This window comes from Pongo abelii, chromosome 17 (assembly GCF_028885655.2).
Source record: "Pongo abelii isolate AG06213 chromosome 17, NHGRI_mPonAbe1-v2.0_pri, whole genome shotgun sequence".
Lineage (NCBI taxonomy): Eukaryota > Metazoa > Chordata > Mammalia > Primates > Hominidae > Pongo > Pongo abelii.
The window spans coordinates 38,119,979-38,134,340 of NC_072002.2; the positions used below are offsets into that span (position 1 = coordinate 38,119,979).

The following is a 14,362-nucleotide window of genomic DNA, read 5'->3' on the forward strand; positions in this document are numbered from 1 at the left end:
GGAAGAAAGCACCCTCTTCACACTCATACATGCTTTATAAAAACCAAATGAATAAGAATGTATGCTAGCTTTTACCCTTCTGTGTTCATTCACTAATTTATCCAACAAAAATTTGAAGTGTATTATAGCGCAGTGGTTAACAGCTGTTTAACCAAGCCAGACTGTCTTGGTTTCAATTCTTGCTCTGCCTTTGATGACCTGTGAGACCTGAGCCCTGTCCCTTTACCTCTCTGTGCCTCAGTTTCTTGGTCTATAGAGCATAGAAAATAATAGTACCAACCTCATGAGATTGTTAGGGTTAAATGAGCTAATGTGAAACAGTGCCTGGCAAATAGTAGGTACCATGTTAGTGGAAAAACATAAAATAAAAGCAGTAAGTAAGTGCTTTTGAATGCCTGGTTGGCATTGGCACTTCTTTGGGTGCTGAGGACACAGAAACTATTAAGTCATAGTTCTGAACTCAGGCTGCTCTCCAGCCACTGCAGGTTGTTTCTTAGACTGTGCTAACAAGCTGAATAGAGGTGTGTTATGTGTATCTTCAAAACCCCCAGTTCTACCTGGAGAGGGTCAGAATAGCACTAATAAGTAACATTAACAGACATGGATAAGAATGTTCATTGCAACATAGTTTATAATCACACACAAAAATTTTTTTAAAAAAAAGCCACGTTTACAACAGCAAACCTGAATGAGCTGGAGCTGTGTGTATCAACATGAATAAATCCAAACACATAGTGCCCAGAAAAGAAAGCAAGTTGTAGATAAATGTGTACAGGTGGACACCATTTATATAAAAATATTTAAAACATGAAAAATAGGACTAATTACAGTTTACAGATAAATGCATATTTAATTTTTAAAAATTATGAAAAAATGCATGGGAATGTGCATGGGAATCCAGATCCAGAGTGGTGGTGACCTCTGAGAAGGGAGAGGAGAACAGGCGCCTGTTCTGTCAGTCATGTTCCATTTCATGGTGATGCACATACAGGCATATTCTTCTCCCTCCCTTTCCTTAAATACAAGGAATATCTTAATTTAAAAAATTTAAAGGATGAGTAGGAATTTGCCAGGTGACAAAAAGCAGGAGAGAATGCCAGGCAGAGACTCAGAGAAGGTTCTGAAGGGCAGGGGGTGAGTAAGAGAGAGAGGCATGAAATGAGCCCGCAAATGTGGGACCCCATCACTAAGTCCCCTGATTTAATGCCTTGCATATACAAGATCCTTGATGAATATTTAAATATTGATAGAGAAAATGCAGACTTGAGTTCAATCTCATTCTTTTGTATTCGATCGTTAGGAAATATTTATCTTCTTGGTCCACACACCAGGGCTAGTCAGAGAACTTTTGTTACTGGTCTGTTATATGTAAGTATAAAGTTGAGAGTAAATGTTTGGAAGCTTTGAATAATTTGAATTGCCTCAACATGCAAGCATGTGATCAGTGGGCTTGTATTTTGTCTACTTTGTTTTTTTATTTTTCTAGTTATTTACATTTGAATATGTTTTACAAAAGTATTTGTCCCTGGCATATTAGAAGGAAAAAATGGTCCTTCACCACAGAGAGCTTAAGAAGCGCTATTTTAGAGAGCCTTGATGCACTCACTCATTTTTCAGGACTGAACGCCTATAATAAATAAAACTGTAACATGTAATATATCCAAGAGAAGCAGTTCCTTTAAAAGTGCATTTAAAATATTTTAATATATATAAATATAAATTTAATATATGCATATATAATTATATATAATAATCATGTATTTTATGCATATATAGTGTTATATAATTATATATGCTTTTATATACTAAATATATAAAATTATAGTTACATATAATGTGTTTATAATTATATATGCATTTTAATATAATATATAAAATTATATATTATATAACATATATAATTATATATGCATTATTATATATTTAATATATTAAAATGCATATTTATATATAAATAGTATATATAATACATAATTATATATAAATTGTATATTAATACATACTTATAAAAATATATTTATATATTTAATATATAAATGCATATATTAAAAAATATATATCATATAAAAACATATAGATATATACAGTTTTGTTTTTTTGAGACAAGGTCTCACTTTGTTCCCTAGGCTGGAGTCCAGTGGCATGATCACGGCATGCTGCAGCCTGGAACTCCTGGGCTCAAGTGAGCCTCACACCTCAGACTCTTGAGTAGCTGGGACTACAGGTGTACAACACTACGCCTGGCTTTTTCTTTTCTTTCTTTTTTTTTTTAGTAGAGATGAGGTCTTGCCATGTTGCTCAGGCTGGCCTCAAACTCCTGAGCTCAAGTGATCCTCCCACCTCAGCCTCCCAAAGTGCTGAGATTACAGGTGTAAGCTACTGCACCTGGCTTAAAATATAGTTTTAATGTGTTACATGTCTGATTGTATGCCAGGCACCATGCCAAGAGCCTCCATAGATTTTAGTTCATCTGCACAAAAACTTTCTAGGGTTGTAATTCATATTATTGTCATTATCATTATTATTATTGCTGGCACAGAGGACTAAATGCACTGCTCAAATATCCCTGACTAATAAAAAACACAAATGCCTTATGACACAGCTCCGGAAACAGTTTCATGAGTTTATAATCTGGGTCTTGGAGATTATGATCCAGGGCTTAGAGACATTCACATTCCCTTGCTCCTTATCATAACAACTCAGGAAAGGCTGATACATGGCTACGAGTCACAAACTAGCTCTCTGAGCACACCTACTTTCTTCACAGAACAGTGTTTGACACCATGTAACTTACTCCTCACAGGTTGCTGTCCCCATGAGGTTCAATGGTAAATCTGGAGTCGAAGTCCGACTGCCAAATGACCTGGAAGATTTGAAAGGATATACATCTCTGTCCTTGTTTCTCCAAAGGCCCAACTCAAGAGAAAATGGGGGAACTGAGAATATGTTTGTGATGTACCTTGGAAATAAAGATGTAAGTATTGCTTGGACATCTCTCTTGTTTTTGAAACAATGTTTTTCGAGATGTGTGCTTTTTAGCTGTGTGGCACAGCTGCATCACTGCCATTAGCACAGCAGGCAGAAATCCTACTGAGACATCGACAAATCCCTCCAGCTTCCTCCCTGCCCACCTCCCCACTGTGGCAGTGCCCTCGAGGGGCCTCCCATGCATCCTGGATTGTTGGTTGCTGGAGGACCAAAAGGCTTTACCCAGTGGGCCCAGCACATGGGCATGTGTGTGTACATGTAAAAAACATATGCACTTGGGGAGGATGATTGGCCCCCCTCCATACTACCAAGTTGTATGATTGACACCACACTACCCGGGATGAATACCAAGGAGGAGTAGCTCCTCCTCGCAGAATTGTGACCTTGTCCTCTTCCTCAGACCGCCCAGCCTTAGACCCTTCCTCAAGCCTGTGGGTTGGGGAGATTATGGGTGAGGACTGGGGTGGAATGAATCGTCCCTCTCCTGCCTAAATGATAAGAAAAGCAGTTGCCCTGTCTCTTTATCAGTGTAAATTCATTACTACTACTACTATCAGTGTAAATTCACTACCCATACAGGCATTTTGAATGGCTGGCTTTAGCTTTTAATCCCTCCTTTTAAAATACATTTCTTTGACATAAGTGTCAGAGGAAAAGCTAATCACTCACTGGGTTAGGATTCAGTTGTTGGAAGAGAAATGCTTGAAATATGGTTCTCAAAAATTCTGCCCAATTAGGAAATTGTTAGTTGTCACTAATGGATCTTGTATTTAAAGATTCTTAAAATCAACACTATTGCTAATTACTCTTCCATGCTTCAAGAGGTTGGCATTTTATTTGTAGCTTCTTACGTCATGATTTTTTGCTTTGTTTTGTGATAAAATGCACATTACTTTATTCCTTCAGCAAATTTATATCATATACCTACTATGTGTCACATTCTAGCTTTATGATAAACAAAAATTTATTCTTGAATGTACTTAATGCCAACGCACACTTAAAATGGTTAAAATGGTAAGTTTTATGGCTATCATGCCATGATTCTAAAACATGTTGTTTCTACCTTAAGGCGCTCACATTCTAGCAGGGAAGAAAAATGCACGTATAACTAACCATGATAACATAGAGGTGTGACAACAGAGGCATGCACAAAGTGTTAAGAGGATGTTGTGTGGTACTAGGAGAAGCAAAATGGCTTATCTCCCTTACCAGACTAAAATCTGATGGACGGCTGAGTCCATACCTGGGGCCCTCTGTATGGTAGGTGCTTGGCACATATTTGTAGATTGAGCGAATGGAGGAATGAATAAATGAGTGCCCTATGACATGAGCAGAGACAGCTCTCATATTATTAACTCAGCATTTTGTATTATTCTATCAAATATTGCACCTTGTTTATTCTGTCTCTCCAAGGCTTATTGCCTAAAATCCATTAGTTATTTGAAATGTATCCTCCTCATCCTCTTGGAATGGGAAGTTGAGAAACCATAGTGTGAAGTGTTCTGAGGTGGCCCTTTGTCTCCAGGCCTCCCGGGACTACATTGGCATGGCAGTTGTGGATGGCCAGCTCACCTGTGTCTACAACCTGGGGGACCATGAGACTGAACTCCAAGCGGACCAGATCTTGACCAAGAGTGAAACTAAGGAGGCAGTTATGGATCGGGTGAAATTTCAGAGGTACAAGTCTGATTGACTGTTGCTCTTCGTGAACCTGACCTGCGCTCACCAAACTTTCATGTATACATGTTGCTGAACCCCATTTTTCGTGGCTTGGCTTTGAATTCTTCAATTTTTTCATATAACTTTATTATCTAAATTCATTTTAAACAGAATTTATCAGTTTGCAAGGCTTAATTACACCAAAGGAGCCACATCCAGTAAACCAGAAACACCCGGAGTCTATGACATGGATGGTAGAAATAGCAATACACTCCTTAATTTGGATCCTGAAAATGTTGTATTTTATGTTGGAGGTTACCCACCTGATTTTAAAGTAAGTGTAAATGTTATTTCACTGAATTAAATATTAAAATTTTAATTTGGTATGGTGATGACCGCATGTCTCTATTTTAATTATTAATTACATATAAAATGGATTTAACCGCGCATTCTTACAGCACATTCTAGAGATACTAGCTAACACTTATTGAGTGCTTCCTCTGTGCACTGTTCTAAGCTTAAGTATGTTAATTTAGATAAGCATCATGATCATTCCCATTTTACAGTGAGGAAACAGACACAGAGAGGTGTCATAACTTGCCCACAGTCATACAGCTAGTAAATAGCAAAGCCAAGGCATCTTGTTCCAGGGTTCACATTCTTAATTAACCCTTATGCCATAGTGACTGTTAAAAGTGATTAATTGAGACTATTTTGATTATTGTCCTTTGTTCAATTGGTGGAAGATGTTTTATTTCATTTTCAGCTTCCCAGTCGACTAAGTTTCCCTCCATACAAAGGTTGTATTGAATTAGATGACCTCAATGAAAATGTTCTGAGCTTGTACAACTTCAAAAAAACATTCAATCTCAACACAACTGAAGTGGAGCCTTGTAGAAGGTAAATAAAATGTAGAAACCAGAAACTCTGTAACTGGAGTTTTGGTAACTTGCAGTGCTTTTACATATGATAAAGGACGGGCCAGTGAGATGCTATTGATGTTGTTAGTTGCTTTGGGCCAGTAGTTCTTCAAGTATGCGTGCATGCAGCACTGGCAGTCCTGCCCTAAAATCTAATTATGGTAGTCTCTTCCTAATTTGTATGAAATGCTAGATAGAGTTTTCTCACTTAAAAAAAGTCTTTATGAAAATTTTTGTGCCTCCTACCACAAAATATTTAATATTAGATGGTACCTGATTTAGAGGCCTGATTTAGTGGCTCATGCCTGTAATCCCAGCACTTTGGGAGGTCGAGGTGGGCAGATCATTTGGGGCCAGGAGTTTGAGACCAGCCTGGCCAACATGGCGAAAGCCCATCTCTATTAAAAATACAAAAATTAGCTGAGTGTGATGGCGTGGTCCTGTAGTCCCGGCCTCTTGGAAGGCTGAGGCACAGGAATCGCTTGAACCAGGAGGGTCAAGGTTGCAGTGAGCCAAGATCATGCCACTGCACTCCAGCCTGGGTGACAGAGTGAGACTCCATCTCAAAAAAAAAAGAAGAAAAGAAAAAAAAAAGTGGTTCATAAAGTGTGCCATGACTTTTTTGGTACTCTTCCACCTCAATCTTTTTGAAAATTGCTGCCTTGAACTCCTAACCTTCCCTACAATTACAAGGACATGGTATATTCTAATATGAGGTGGACCAAATATTTATTATTCAGAATAAAATCACATTGCAAGTTAATAATCTCTTACATTTCAAAATCTTCAGCTGGTAGACCACATCTTCCTAAGTAGACATTTCCAAAAGGGACTCTTACTCATCTTTGTTGAGCTAGGGTTTGATTGTCAGAGTATGAGAGCACATCCAGGAGAAAAAGCTGGCTGCTTTAACATTTTAAAGATGTCTCCTCTGCTTTAACAAAATTATGACAACTAGATTGCATTTTCTTGGCTCCATTTTTCAGATAGCAGCATCTTTTATTAATAAGCACACTGGCATGGTGATCATTTGCTGCTGTGTTTCTAATTTATGATGATTAATGTTGACAGGAGGAAGGAAGAGTCAGACAAAAATTATTTTGAAGGTATGGGCTACGCTCAAGTTCCAACTCAACCACATGCTCCCATCCCAACCTTTGGACAGACAATTCAGACCACCGTGGATAGAGGCTTGCTGTTCTTTGCAGAAAACAGGGTAATCTATAACAAGCATCCAGATACCACCAAATATATTCATTCTGTTTAGCAATTTGGAGATAACTGGGTTGTTATAAACGACCCACTAGATCTGGAAAACAACATGCAAATATTACCTGCATCCTTTTCCTCCACCCAGTTGTACTTTCTTTCTGTTGGCTGGGAAATGTACATTTTTTTTTAACATTTTTAGTTTTAGGGGTGTGGGTGCAGGTTTGTTATATAGGTAAATCTCATGTCACAGGGGTTTGGTGCACAGATTATTTTATCACCCAGGTAATAAGTGTAGTACTCAATAGGTAGTTTTTCTGTCCTTAAAAACTACTTCCACCCTCAAGTAGGCCCCAGTGTCTGTTGTTCCCTTCTTTGCGTCCATGTGTACTCAATGTTTAACTCTCACTTATAAGTGAGAAAACGTGGTATTTGGTTTTCTGTTCCTATGTTCGTTCGCTTAGGATTATGGCCTCCAGCTTCATCCATGTTGCTGCAAAGGACATGATCTCATTCTTTTTTATGGCTGTGTAGTATTCCATGGTGTATATGTACCTCATTTTCTTTATCCAGTTTACCGTTTATGGGCATTTAGGTTGACTCCATGTCTTTGCCGTTGTGAATAGTGCTGGAAGGAACATTGGCGTGCATTTATCTTTATGGTAGAATGATTTATATTCCTTTGGGTGTATACTCAATAATGGAATTGCTGGATCAAATGGTAGTTCTAAGTTATTTGAGAAATAGACAAACTGCTTTCCACAGTGGTTGAACTAATTTACATTCCCGCCAGCAGTGTACAATCATTTCCTTTTTTCCACAGCCTCACCAACATCTGTTATTTTTTGACTTTTTAATAATTCCCTTTTTGACTAGTATGAGATGTTATCTCATTGTTTTGATTTGCATTTCTGTAATCATTAGTGATATTGAGCATTTTTTCATATGCTTGCTGGCAGCATATATGTCTTCTGAAAAGTCTGTGTCCTTTGTCCATTTTTAATGGGGTTGTTTGGTTTTTGCTTGTTAATTATTTAAGTTCTGTATAGATTCTGGATATTAGACCTTTTCCACATGCATAGTTTGTAAATATTTTCTTCCATTCTGTGGGTTGTCTGTTTACTCTGTTGATAGTTTACTCTGTTGATGGTTTCTTTCGTTGTGCAGAGGCTCTTTAATTAGGTTCTATTTGTCAATTTTTGTTTTTGTCGCAATTGGTTTTGGGGTCTTCATCATGAAATCTTTGCAAAGGCCTATTTCTAGAATGGTACTTCTAGGCATTTCTATGTCTAGAATAGGTTTTCTTCAAGGGTTTTTTTTTATAGTTTTAGGTTTTACATTTAAGTTTAATTAGTCTTGAGTTGATTTTTGCATATGGTGAAAGGAAGGGGTCCAGTTTCAGTCTTGTGCATATGACTAGCCAGTTATCCCAGCATCACTTATTGAATAGGGAGTCCTTTCCCCATTGCTTGTTTTTGTTGACTTTGTCAAAGATCAGATGGTTGTAGGTGTGTGGCTTTATCTCTGGGCTCTCTATTCTGTTCCATTGATGTCTATTTTAATGAGGGCAAATAATCAGGAATTTGAGAACATGCCCCCAAAATGTGGGAGAAATCTCCCCTTTTCCTGTTCTATTCTCATTATCAGTTTTGTTCTTTGAGAACTACTGCTTGCCTAAGAATCTACTTATTCTGACTTAAAACATGTGAAAACTTCCTGGGATCTCTAAGATCTAGACTGATCTCCTGCTGTTTCCGTCTTGATCTGATTCTTACCAGGCTGTGTGGGATTTTGTCTTTATCAGCATGTTTGCCTTCTCAAGACACTGAAGTTTCTCTGTTTGCAAGTAGCTGAGATTCCTAGGGACCTTCTAAAATCTATTAGGTTAGAAAAGTCCAAAGTGACACTCTACAAGTGATCGTCAGCGCCATCTGCTGGTTGATGGAGAGTTGGCGTGATGTTTGCCGCTTTATACCTGCAGCCGGCCTGGAGTTGAACCCTCCGGTGGGTAGGAGCTTCTGTAGTTGCTCTCACAGGGAGTATTTCTGAAGAAATGTGGATGAGCCTAAAGGCTTTCTGGTGGCCCGAGAACCTGGGATTGATAAGGAGCTTGGGATTTTACCAGAGCCTTCTACCTGCAGGGTGGTGACACTGACCCAGTCCAACTCTCCTCTCTGGGGTTGGTCTGGACCCTTCAGGAGATTCCAAGGATGAACCAGTTCTGATGGTTTGGGAAGGTCCCAGCCAACCTGAAGGATACATAGAGCAGAGAAGCCATCCAGCATCTTCAGGACAAGGCAGTTGTTTTACAAAACAAGGTCTTCTTTGTACTATAATTTGAAGTTCTTGGAGACTAAGAACCAGAAATACTACTCATATAATAAGAAAACTTCACATAATGCCATTACATAAGGAACGACCTAGAGATCTGCTTTAAGAAGGATGGCTCATGACTCTCAGTAAATTGGTGTAACTCTGTTGTTTATGAGTTGATCAACCTAAGCTGACTCCCAAAGGCAAGGTTTAGGATCCAGATAAGGACTGATTTTCCTCTTAGAAAAGAACTCGGTCCCTGGACCTCAAAGAGAGGCATTCTTATCATTAAGGAACTGTGTAAAAGCAAAGCCTTCAAGCCCTAAGTCAGAAATTGCTCAGCTTATCTTAGGGAAGTAGCTGGTTCAAGTATATGTTTCACGCCGTAATGGAGATGCAATAATGACAAAGACAGATATGGCTCCCGCCCTCCGGGATTCTATAATCTAGAGGGGAAGAATATGCAAAGGAATGCTGTTAATAGGTTGTTTATTTCATCACAACTGTGAAGAGCTGTATCAAGGAAAAGTTTGGGGGTGAAACGAGGATGTACAACATAAAAGACACTTGAGCAAAGGAAGCGCTTCCTCTGAGATCAGGAGGACAGCATTTGAACAGGACATGGGGACAGGGAAGACAGGGGACCCAGGCAGAGGGAGAGGCATGAAGAAGGCCTGGAGGTAGGAAGGGCAGGGAGCACTCAGTGGAACAGTGTCTGCGGGGCTGGAGAGCCAGAGGCAGTGCTGAGAGAGAGGCAGATGCCACGCAGCATCTAGTAGGGGTCAGGGCTTCATCCTGACAGCCAAGGAGAGTCACAGGCTCCCACTGGCATTTTCAAAGACTGCTCTGGCTGTAGGGGGGAATGGACTTGCGGGGGGACATGGGGAGACCAGCGGGTTGTTGCTGCAGGGACTGGCTAAAAATGTTGTGGCTGAGACTAGGTAGGATGACATAAAGAGAGAGTTAAGAATGGCAGAATTCACAAGATTATGTTGGATGGGAGAGAGGGAAGGATCAAGAATGATTCCTAGGTTCTGATAAAGGGATGAGAAAGAAAAAAATGACTCCTAGGTTTGTGGCTTGCTCAGCAATAAGGGAAAGGTAAGCATGGTGATGTGTGTGTGTGCGCTGCACACATGCATGCGGGGGGCAGGCTGGGAGTCAGGGAGCGCATGCACCTGATATAAAGGAAGGAGAGGCAGGCTTGGCAGCCTGTGGAAGGCATGTAGGTCATACGTTCTGTGTGAGATATTCTGAATTTGAGGTCTCTGTGAGTCATGCAAGCAAAGCAATAACAACAAAGGAATCATGTATGCAGACTTGGCCCTGAAGACAGGTCTAGGCTGGGGAGAACAATTTGGGGCCCATCGGTACACCTGGATTGGAGCTACAGGAGAGCCTGTGATTGTCAAGGCAAAGGGAGTGGTGTGGGGAGGAAGGAGTCCTGTGTAGGATCCCCGAGGAACCCCCAACACTAACATGGAAGGTAGAAGGGGATAAACCAACAGATGAGACAGAGACATAAGAATCAGTCAGAAAACAGATGGTGGAAGGTATCTGAGGTCTGCGTAAGATCACACCTCTCTCTAAAAGGCACTCATATTTTCAAATAATATTAATGATCTGTATCTTTTCAGTCTCCATCTTTACACACCAGTTATGGATCGCACGAAACAAAATCATGGTTATAGCTAGCATTTATTGTGTCTGTCCTGTGTGCCAACCACTGTGCGTGACATTTAACGTGACTTACAATATTGAACCATCAACCCATCCCATGAGGTGGCTGTTGCAGCACCATTATCCTTTTTCACTGAGGCAGCAGCTGAAGCTGAGAGCAGGGGGTTCCTTGAGAGTAACAGGAGTTCCAATGCTCTGCCTCTTCTTCAGCCAAGCCTTCTGGTAATCTGCATTGTTCCCCTGTCCTAGGATCGCTTCATATCTCTGAATATAGAAGATGGCAAGCTCATGGTGAGATACAAACTGAATTCAGAGCCACCAAAAGAGAGAGGAGTTGGAGACGCCATAAACAACGGCAGAGACCATTCGGTACACCCTTTGAGTCTGTTTACTTGAATTGTTAAATGTCCTTAGTCCTTTAAAATTAAGTCAGTGCCCCCAAATAAATAAATAAAACCCTTCCTATTACCAGGTAGACTTATGGATGTTAACTGAGGGATATATCCTTTTAAAATTTGCACATTTCGGCATGAAATGTATAACATATACATGATATCTATAAAACACGGTTAACTTCAAATACAAACATTTCTATCAAAATGTTTTAGTATCATATTTTTATCCAAAAATGCTACTGCTCAGAGCCTTGCTACTATGTATATAAATGAATCTGGAGGAAGATAAATAAAAACATGATAGTTCTGAACCCCTGTGAATAGGATTCTCTTATTTTCCCTGGCTTGCTGATTCATCTCTCATGTATTTCAGATTCAGATCAAAATTGGAAAACTCCAAAAGCGTATGTGGATAAATGTGGATGTTCAAAACACTATAATTGATGGTGAAGTCTTTGATTTCAGCACATATTATCTGGGAGGAATTCCAATTGCAATCAGGGAAAGGTAAGATGATTTTTTTAAAACCAGATTTAAAGCCTTTGTTAGTGGTTATGATTGTGACCAAAAAAAATCTGGTCTGACATTTTTAATTCCACCAACAAACAAACACAAAAAATTAACTTTTCCATAATAACAGTATAGTCAACAGAGTAAAACAGATTTAAATCCCGAATAATGAGACTGAGCAGTGGAAAGAAGGAGGGTGGGGGAACTGTGTGTCACCACCGTTGTCATTCTCGGGAGGGGAGGGACCACGAAGGATATAGTTGGGTTAACAATGCTGGCAGCAAGTGGAACAGAGGCTGTGGCCCTGGGCCCTTGAAGGCTGCATAGGAGAGTGTGGGCGTCCCAAGGCTTGACAGACATCCCCGGGGAACTGAAAGCTGAGGTTGCCACCTTCAGGGAGCCTCTGGAAGAATGTGAGACAGTATGTCTCCTTCACTTCGGCATCAGCTGCTCCTTACGTGCTATCGAGCGTGGAATTGGTACGTAACTGTTTCTTGGATGAATAAACACATGAATGAATTAATGTGAAAGGCAGTAAAGCTTTATCTGAATGGGAAAAATCCCACCATTTTGGAATGCACATAAAAATAACTTTTACATTTTGATCATTTGTATCCTCCCGGAAGGCTTTTAGATAGCTGACGATAGTGTGTGGACAGAACATATCCTGGAAGGATTAGTGCAGCCTCACGACTAAGTAAGAGTGCTCCCAGAAGGTTAGATTATGATGACTTTTATATGAGATCTGAAGCTGGTTAACTCTTTTGCTAACTTATACATCAGTTGGAAGGAACTAGAATATGATTTATAAGGTGTCATGCCAAGGTATTCTTTCTTCTAGAGTCCTTATACATGTGGGCATCTGTCCATTCTATGTAGTTAGGCACTAATCTTTGTTTTAAAGTTGTCAGGGTTGCCTCCAAAGACAAAAATGCAAATGGGAAAGCTGGCCACTTCAACAGAACCTGGGGGTGACATCTTTACTCCCTGGGCTCTGGAAGGAGCCTTGCAGATCATGGTATGTAGCCCCTGACTTTTACAAATGAAGAAATTCAGAGCCAGTGAGATGATATTAATATTTAATATTATCAATATCAAATAGCAATTCAGCCATGAATAGCCAGTTATGAATTGTCAGTAAGCTTGATTTTATTTCCATGAAATGGAATAAAATAAAATCATTTAAGGTAGTCAGTTTTTTCGAGTACTTTTGAGTATGTTTGAGAGTTGCCACTTACTCATTCATTACACAGGATTTATTGAGTGCCTAATGGGCATCAGGCAGAGTGACAGGTGCCAAGAAGGCAACAATGAGCAGGGTGGAGCCTGGAGAAGAACAGAAGAGAGACAGTCACTACCGGAGAACATGACATGTGCCATAGGAGGAAGCTCAGGGTGCTGACAGAGCCCAGGAGGGAACCTAATCCAACTGGGGCCATCAGGAAAGTGACCTCCAGCTGGGACCTGAGAGATGCTAGCAGTCAGTGTATGTGAAGCACCAAAGCTGGATAGAGAAAGCATGAACTTGCAAAGAGCTGGAGTACAGCAGGAAGTGGGATAGGGATGCCCCATGGGGCTGATGTGGGCAGCAGGGGCCTGACCACAGAGTACCTTGAAAGTCATAGTAAGGAGCCATTGGAGGGACTTCAGCAGAGAAAGGCCATGACCAAATTTGGGTTTTCAGTAGCTCACTCTAGTGCAGGGCAGAGACTGGATTAGAGAAGAAAAGGGCAGAGGCAGGTAGAGTGGCTGGAGGCCAAGTATATTAACAGAGGTGAGTGATGAGGATGACCTGGCCCAAGGAGTGGCTGTGCAGGTGAGCAACAGGGATCAGATTCCAAATATATTTAGGATGGCGAATGGGCAGCACTGCACAATGGCTTGGGTTGGGGAATAAAGGGGAAAAGCAGTCAAGAATGATGCCTGGTTTTTGGCTAAGCCCTTGGCAGATGGAACACACCAACGGAGGAGTGGGGTGAGAAGTTAAGTCTGAGACAGGCTTAGTCCAGGAGCCTGAGACACAGCCAGGTGGAGATGCCCACAAGCAGGTGCACAAAATGGCCTGGGCCTCCAAAAAGGAGGCCAGTCTGGAGAAGGGTAAATGAAGCTCAGGGCCAGGTAGTCACTGAGGTGGTAGAGGCCAGTGGGCTTACCCAGAGTCAGGAGGAATTCTCAAGTTGAAGCAATAAGGAACCCATTGGTGGGTGGTTTGTATTTGCATGATATTAACACAAGGCCCCTAGACAGTGATGTGGATGCCAGTCAATCCAGGTTTTCTAGAAAAGGGCAGTAGGTAGAACCACAAAAGAGGTGGCTTTAGTTTTGGCTCAGCAAAACTTTAGGTTAATTCAGCACTCAACCTTTATTCGCCTTTTCATCTCCATCCATTAAAGAAATATATAGATATAGAGATGCATATACATAGAGAATTTGCTTTTTTAAAACAATTTTTTGTAGAGATGGGGTCTTGCTGTGTTGCCCAGGCTGGTCTCGAACTTCTAGCCTCAAGTGATCCTCCCACCCCCAGAATTCTGGGGTTACAGGCGTGAGCCACTGTGCCCAGTCCAGAATTTTCTTTCTTTTTTTGAGACAAAGTCTTTCTCTGTCACCCAGGCTGGAGTTCAGTGGCGCCATCTTGGTTCATTGCAACCTCCGCCTCCTGGGCTCAAGTGATTCTCCTACCTTGGC

At 40.7% G+C, this 14,362-nt stretch overlaps 1 protein-coding gene across 4 annotated transcripts in view; it reads left to right on the forward strand.

Annotated features, from left to right (window-relative positions):
- The window catches only part of LAMA3 (laminin subunit alpha 3), a 279,433-nt gene that overhangs the window by 234,472 nt on the left and 30,599 nt on the right, over nucleotides 1-14,362 (forward strand). For all 4 annotated transcript variants that reach the window (XM_054537712.2, XM_054537713.2, XM_054537714.2 and 1 more), the window contains 7 exons: nucleotides 2,804-2,974; nucleotides 4,514-4,665; nucleotides 4,819-4,981; nucleotides 5,414-5,547; nucleotides 6,639-6,783; nucleotides 11,019-11,138; nucleotides 11,538-11,671. In XM_054537712.2, coding sequence (XP_054393687.2) covers nucleotides 2,804-2,974; nucleotides 4,514-4,665; nucleotides 4,819-4,981; nucleotides 5,414-5,547; nucleotides 6,639-6,783; nucleotides 11,019-11,138; nucleotides 11,538-11,671 — 1,019 coding nt within the window. The remainder of the gene's footprint in view (nucleotides 1-2,803; nucleotides 2,975-4,513; nucleotides 4,666-4,818; nucleotides 4,982-5,413; nucleotides 5,548-6,638; nucleotides 6,784-11,018; nucleotides 11,139-11,537; nucleotides 11,672-14,362) is intronic.